This window comes from Pan paniscus, chromosome 8 (genome assembly GCF_029289425.2).
Source record: "Pan paniscus chromosome 8, NHGRI_mPanPan1-v2.0_pri, whole genome shotgun sequence".
In the NCBI taxonomy this organism is placed as follows: Eukaryota; Metazoa; Chordata; class Mammalia; order Primates; family Hominidae; genus Pan; species Pan paniscus.
The window spans coordinates 139,610,986-139,618,262 of record NC_073257.2 but is presented as its reverse complement, the minus strand read 5'-3'; the positions used below and the strand labels follow the sequence as shown (position 1 = coordinate 139,618,262).

The following is a 7,277-nucleotide window of genomic DNA, read 5'->3' as shown; positions in this document are numbered from 1 at the left end:
TGGGTTTGGAGGGGAAAGAGACCAAAACAAGTGTGGCCTTCCATGAGCCTGTGTGAGTGTGGGTGTGAGTGTGGGTGTGAGTGTGGGTGTGAGTGTGGGTGTGAGGGTGAGTGTGAGTGTGGGTGTGGGTGTGAGTGTGAGTGTGGGTGTGAGTGTGAGTATGAGTGTGAGTGTGGATGTGGGTGTGGGTGGCACAAACCTGGACCCGTGGGGAACTCCTGGGTGCTGGGCACCGCTCCTGTGGTCAGTGGTGGCGGGGCCCTGGGGAGTTGCCTTGTCCTAGAGGGGGGTCATCAAGGACCAGAGCTGAGTGACAGGGAAGGGAGCTGGTATCCCAAGGGCGCTTTCTGCCCACGCAGTGCTTCTCCCTCCCACCACAGCAGTTCCAACCATTAGCAAGACCTTCCTTACACAGGACCCAATGCCAACTGTCTCAGATCCCCTCACTGGAGCCCACTGCAGCTGCTCCTGAGCTCTGTCCCCCAGCCCCTGCGGCAGCTTCCCTGAAGCAGAAGGGAAGGCCCTGAGCCAGGTGGGCCAAGCTGGGTGGAGGTGGAAAGGGCCCCCACCACCCGGGCCGCTCTGGCAGCCCACCTTCTTCCCACCTGCTCTAAGGCTCTTTGGAGTCAGCCAGCCTCCTTGGAAAACGCTGGAGCTGAGGGCCGACCCGCCGCCCCTTCAAGGCAAATCCCTCGAGAGCACAGGTTCTAGACGCCCAGGACGGCTGGACTTAGAGGCAGAGCAGGGAGGCTCCGAAGGTCGCCTGGGTGAGGGGTGCACAGCAGAAGGGCCACCCACCCCAAAGCCCAAGAGCCGCTCGGCCCAGCTCCCTGCTGGCCGAGCCGCCCCCGGCTCTGCGCTTCCTCCCAGGGCACCAAGGCCTTCAAAGCCAACACGTGGGGCTGTCACCAGGGGAAACCGGAGGCCTGAGCTCAGCACCTCTGGACCCGCACCCGGCTAGCCTCCAGCCTCCCTTCAAACTTCGGTCCCTTCCCGGCTGTAGAGGAGGTGACTGAGGCGGAAGCCGGTGGCCGCGGTCTGGTGGCCAGGGGCGAAGCCAGGCGAGGGGCTAAGGGTCTGGGGAGCGTGGGTGGCGACCGTCGGTGGCCGCCTCCCGAAAGAAAAGTCGCCCGCCAGGCCTCCGGGGAAGGTGCCAAGGCCGCCAGCCAGAGCGCTCATAGCCGAGGCGAAACCAGAGAAGCAGGTGGCGGCCTCGGGTGCGGATGGAGAGGGCGAGGCCTGCAGGTCCAGGCAAGCCGCGCTCGGGGGCTCCAGCGCTGGCGCCTCGGCCCCTCCCCCGCTCCTGGCTCCCGAGCGCACGGCCGCGCTGGCTTCAGCTCTCCTCTTCCTCTTCCTTCGGAAGTTCCCGTTGTCAAACATCTTCTCGCAGTTGGGGTCCAGGGTCCAGTAATTGCCTTTACCTGCAGAAGAAGAAACAGCCCAGTTCAGAAAGTTCGAGCTTTGACGGGCCGTGGTGTGAGCCAGCGAGGAGGTCAGCTTCAGAAAGACCCCCTGCTGGCCCTTACAGAGGGTCTGAGTCCTCGCCCCCATTCCACCCTTGACAGGCACTCTGTACCCGATGGGCCTCCACAGCAGGACTGGGAAGAAAGTGACAATCCAGAAAGGAGGAGGAAGGGAGCCCTGGGAAAGGCCGAGCCCCGTTAAGGTGAAGGAAAGCCTGCGAGATGCTAATGCTGGGACTCCGCCAGCCGCTCTGCCAAGGACAGCGCAGACCACGCCAGGCCCCAGGTAGGCTCCAGAGCTTTCCAAACGGGCATCCTATTTGTTTTGCCCATCCTTAGGGTAGGCGCTGTCTTCCCCATTTTACCAGATAGGGCACTGAGGCCCAGGGAAGTTGAGTCACTCCCAAGGTCACCCAGCTTGCTGGCTGTCCCGCTTCTTCCTCCGAAGGAGCGCACAGAGATTGAGAGCCCCGGGACGGCCGCACTGTAAACGCGGGCCTGTGGTGGGCTCAGCCGCTGTCTGAGAACCTGTCCATGCCCAAGCACGTCTTCCCCTTCTCCCTCCTCCCCGGGTATCCCCAACCGCGCAGGGAGAAATTAGGTTGTCTAAGGTGCTCCCACCCCCGGAGTGCCCGCGGCCCGGCGGGAAGATGGGGAGTCCTGGACGGAGCGAGCCGGCGCGCCGCTGTTACCTGGGTCGTCCTCGTCGCGGGGCACCTTCTTGAAGCAGTCGTTGAGCGACAGGTTGTGGCGGATGGAGTTCTGCCAGCCCGCCTTGCTGCGCTTGTAGAAAGGGAAGTTGCCAGCCACGTACTGGTAGATCTGGCTGAGCGTCAGCCTCCGCAGCGGCGCGCTCTGGATGGCCATGGCGATGAGAGCCGAGTAGGAGTAGGGCGGCCGCACCAGCCTCAGCAGCTCCTGCTGGCCGGAGAGGCTCAGCCAGGCGAGGTCGGCGCCCGCCAGGCCGCCCGGGGCGCCGAGGAGCGGGCCGGGAGCCCCGTAGCCCGGGGCCGCGTAGGGAGGCGCAGGCCCGGGACCCGAAGCGTAGGACTTGGGGCTGAGCGCTGGCGCGTTCACCCACAGGAGGGGGCCCCCGCCCACTGCGCCCAGATCCCCTGGCTCATAGCCCGGGTGGTGCGCGGTGGCCCGGGCCTGGCCGGGCGGGGCCGAGGAGGGGCCCAGGTCGTCGCAGTAGGTGGCCATGTCCAGCCGCGCCCGGGCCTGGGCCAGCGGTGCCGCACCGAAACTCACTGGCGACCCATCCAGCTTGGCCGCCAGCAGCGCCCGGGTGCGACCAGCCCGGCCCAGCCCTCCGCCCTTTAAACACCGTCGGGGCCAGAGCCCATGGAGAGTGACGGTGGCGAGCCCCTCCCCTGGCAGCCCTGGAGGAGCGAAATCCTTGTCCTCGCCCTGGTGTCAGTTTTCCGCCCCGCCCAGGCCTGACACGTCCTGGACCGGACACCCCTCTGATTCCCCCTTCCTCCTTTGTGCGATCCGTCCCGAGTCCACAGTCGCTCGCGGTCTTGGTTGCAGGGACCCTAAGTCCGTAGCCTCGTCTGGCTTCACGGGCCCCGCAGCCCCGAGTGCCCTGGACCGTACCACGACTCCTCAAGGCCCCCAGGGCTGTGGCTTGGGAGCCCCGTCCAATGCGCGGCCCCTTTGCTCGGCTGGGGACATCTCGCCCCAAAGAAACTCGCCTCGCCGGGGCCCCTGGGTTACCCGGGACTCGGGGCTAGGGATAGAGCGCGACTACACTGCGCAAGAGATCGCAATGAAGTCCGTAGATCTCCAGGCTGGAGCCGCAGAGGGAGGTGGCGAGGTGGAGAACGCGGGGCTGGGCCTGGACAGCGGCCCTGGGGTCGTCTGGAGTCCTCGCGCCCTCAACCTGGAAGGCAGCGGACTGACATCTGCGCCGAAGTTGCGCGTAGCCCATGGAGGGTCGGGACCCTGGAAATTTCGAACGCCCCAGCAGTTCAGGGCAGTCATCGCTTTTCCCAAGCCGGGGACTCCGGGGCCCCGCCAGGTTTCTCCGCGCTGTGACCTCGGGCGCGCAGAGCGGAGGGCGCCAAGCTCTCTGCTGGGTGTCGGAGGACGCGCCGAAAACAGGGACGTCTCTGCAGTGCGTCCGACACCAGCCGTCCAGTCCTGCTGCCTCCCGGGGTTGCTGCAGCCCGGGTTATCCCGGCCCCCCAAGCTGCCCGGCTTTCGGCCTCCCCTGCTCCCCGCGCTGTGGGGTGGCGGAGGATGGACCCAGGCTGACGCGCCGCGCTGGGCTGGGTACCTGGGAAGAGGGCCCGCCTCCCGGACTCCGAGTCGGGCACCTGTGCGAAAGAGGCGAAAATTCAGGCCCGGTGCTCAAGGCTCAGAGATGAGGAGACCTCCCCATCCCCCCAAATTCCTGCCGGCGGTGTTGGCGCTGACCTCCTGGAAGCTGGCCTCGCCCTGGATATTCCCCAGCGTTACGCGGGGCTGTGGATCTAATTTTAATTCATTTGTAAAACAAAAGGACCAACCCTTCCCGACTTTTGGCGGTGGAGGAGGCTTGTAGGTTGAGGCCAGCGGTTCGATCGAGGAAAGAGTTTGGGTTTGGGGATTAAAGGGCCCGGTTTGAGTCAGCGACTTACTGGTGGTGCAGCCCCTAGGCCTCCCAGATCGTAGTTCCAAATTTTATGTAAAACAACTAATTTATGGAACAATTTAACAAATGGCAGAAAAAAGTGAGAAACCCTCTGTTGGGACGTTGGCCTCTGGCCTTAGAAGTGAAGCCCCTTCAGAAGTGGTGGGTGAACCGAAGGCAGTTCCCAAGCAGTCGAGAGAAAAGAAATACCCCAAAATGGTTCTTTGAGGTCGGCTTTTCGGCTGGACTCTGCCCCCTTTTCCTTCCCCCTTTCCCAAAGATTTCTGATTTTTGTCAAAGGAATGCTAGTTGTGGGGGTCCCAGGTGCCTTTTACGAAGCCGCCCTCCCCTTCCATCCCCATCGTTGCAGGGGCGGTTGCGGGGTCAACGGGAAGTACTCGGGGTGGGACACGCCTCTTCTTGCTGAGTCTCAGGTGAACACAGTCTATTGCTTCCACCCAAAAGAGCAGCCAGTGCCACCTGCCACTCAGCTTAGCGATTTCCAGTGCCCCCCTCAGGGGAAACCGTGCTGCTGTCCGTAGGTGTGACCAGCTTTTTGGTGACTACCTCTTGAAGAAAGTGTCTTTCCCTCAGCACATGTGTAGCAAACACGACTTGGATCCTCTCCTTATGGTGCAAACCCATATCACCGCCTATAGACACCCACTTTCCTCCCATAACACCCTTCCGGGGCTTGCCAGAGGGTCTGGGATGACTCCACACCTTCAGGAATTTTGAAACGGCTGCTGATTAGGACGCAGTTTTTGAGTCCGTGCTTGATGAGGATGTACAGAGGCTGCACAGCTCTACCTTGACCCAAATCATCCCAGAGAGAGTGCGAAGGTGGGAGCTGCAACCGGACCCGCAGGGCCACCGGCATGGCAGGTTCTGCAAGAGCCCGCCGGGCCGTCCCTGCTTTCTAGCGGCTGACGTGAAGTACTGGACAAAAGCAGCTGCTCCTTGTCAAGGATTTCCATTGTCCAAGGCTGTGTACGTAGAAGACACCTATTTTGGTGGAATAACACAATGATTTGACAGGAAGAACTAATTTTATCTGCAGTTAACTGCACTACTGTGAGAATAATATCAGAGATGTTGAATTTTAAAGAATAGCTTGGGTCATCTTTTGCAATGTAAAGGAATTTTTTCAAAAAAGACGGCAGCTCCTTCGACATTCTCTTGAATTTTAATAGCCTTTCTTTCTGTAAATACTATAACTCTGTAACACTCGTGAGTTTCAGGACCTCTAAGAAAATCAAATGAAGCTTCCTGTAATTTCCTTTAATTATACTTTACAGAAATCATTAAAATTTGTGCCATGGATATATGTGTCCATATCTTTTTCACCCTTCTTTGCTCTCTGAGCCCAATTTCCATCTTCCATCTCCACTGTGATAGTTTTCTTATCTTTCAACAGACTGGACTCATAAAATGAATTTCAGTAGAGGGACTGCAGTCATTTTGGGGGAAAATGTGTTAACCCTTAAATGGTCTTGCATGGAACTTTGATGAGAATTTTTCTAAGAGAAAAAAAAAAAATCTCGGGAGAGAAATCACAAGGACAAAGACTGTGCCCTGTCTGGGAGTCCTGCTGGGGTTCTCTAAACAGAGCAGCCCTCCACACCCCGCTCAGGCCTCTGATCCATTTTCTTCTCCTTTATTCTCAAAAGTGACCCCCGCTGCCTACATGGAGGATAAGTCTCCCCAGCCTCCCACCTTTCAAATTGCCAAGCCCACCTCCAGCTGCACCTATACCTGTTGCTGGGGGCACCTCTTCTGCTTCTCCATCATCAGGCCAGTCTCTCCTGGGCAGGACTGGGACTCAGGTGCACACCTGGGATGCAGCACTTAGGGGACACTCGCTGGCAGGGCCTGGAAGAGACGTTGTGCCCTTAGTTCTCTTCTCACACTTTTCTCAGGGGCCTCACTCTGTGATCTCCTCCTCTCTCTTCTTCCCATCAGCATTTGCAGATCTCAATTCTCTCCGTGGCAACAAATCCCTTCAGCCCACATCCCTTTTGAGGTGTCTCCAGGTCTTCAGAAGCCTGGTCTCTGGTGGCTATTGCCCCAACCTCCTCTCTCAAGAGCACACTCTTCACTCAGCACAGACAGCCGTCCACCCCCACGACTCAACTGAAACTGCTCAGGCACAGCCTCTGGTGGCCTTGGTCACCCTAAATCCAATGATGGTTTTTACTCCTCATTTTGCTTGACTCGCAGCAGCCCTTGACACCCGCCAGAATCAACACCTCTTTCTCTGCCTGCTTTTCAACACTGTCCATCTGGTTGACCTCCCCTTTGGCTTCTTCTCGGGCTCTGGGCTGGCTTGCCTTGCTCTGAGGCTGGGGTTCTGCAGGGCTCCATTCTGGGTCCTCTTCTTCACTCCTGTGGCTTTAATTTCTGGCCTCTGGTTCAGGGTTTGTCAACCTCAGCACTATTGACATTTGGGGCTAGGTAAACCTTTGTTGTCCTGTGTGTTGTGGGATTTTTAGCAGTACTCCTGCTTTCTACCTGCTCAATGTGGACAACGCCTCCACTATTATGGCAACCAAAAATGTCTTCAGACATGGCCAACTGTCCTCTGTGGAGCCAAATCACTCCCATGGAGAACTCCTGCGTTAACCAATGATTCCCCCATTTTTATCATCCATTTGATTGTCTTCCTTTCAAACTCAACATGAAGAGGAATAATTTGTTATCTTCTGCTCCAAAACCTGTTTATCCATAGTATCTCTGTGGATGGCAACATCACTTACTCAGTTGTTTGAGGCAAAACCTGGGAGTCCTCCTTGACTCTCCCTTCCCTCCCTCCCACAACTAATCAGTCAGCAAGAAGTCGTTATGCTGTGTGTAAATCATTTCTCACTAATCCGAAGCCCATCCCTCTGTCTTTCAGGATGATTGCAACAGCTTTTAGTACATCCCCTTTGCTGTCTGTCTTGTCCCTCCCAATATGTTATCCACACTATGGCCAGACTGACCTTTCTAAAACCATGGTGGGAAGGATTCCAAAGATGATTCCCAAGATTCTCAGATTACTCAACCAAACACTAACCTAGTTACTGCTGTGAGGGGATTTTGCAGATGTAAAGTCCTAAGTCAGTTGACCTTAAGATATAGAAGTTATTCCAGTGGGCCTGACCCAGCCAGGTGAACCCTTTAAAAGCAGAGTTTACTTTGGCTGCCAGTAGCAGCAT

General features: G+C 58.0%; 2 protein-coding genes across 2 annotated transcripts; one reads left to right on the top strand and one right to left on the bottom strand.

Annotated features, from left to right (window-relative positions):
• Positions 1-975: 975 nt before the first annotated feature.
• Positions 976-2,666, bottom strand: FOXI2 (forkhead box I2). Its single transcript, XM_003816276.4, has 2 exons — positions 2,156-2,666; positions 976-1,421 (listed from the first exon to the last, which is right to left on the bottom strand). Exons 1-2 carry the CDS (start codon positions 2,664-2,666, stop codon positions 976-978), a joined length of 957 nt encoding a protein of 318 aa, XP_003816324.1.
• Positions 2,667-3,234: 568 nt separating this feature from the next.
• Positions 3,235-6,702, top strand: LOC134731072 (uncharacterized). The gene is made up of 4 exons (XM_063607205.1): positions 3,235-4,007; positions 4,361-4,514; positions 4,835-5,070; positions 6,573-6,702. The coding sequence occupies exons 1-4, from the start codon at positions 3,235-3,237 to the stop codon at positions 6,700-6,702; spliced, it is 1,293 nt and encodes a 430-aa protein (XP_063463275.1).
• Positions 6,703-7,277: the final 575 nt, after the last annotated feature.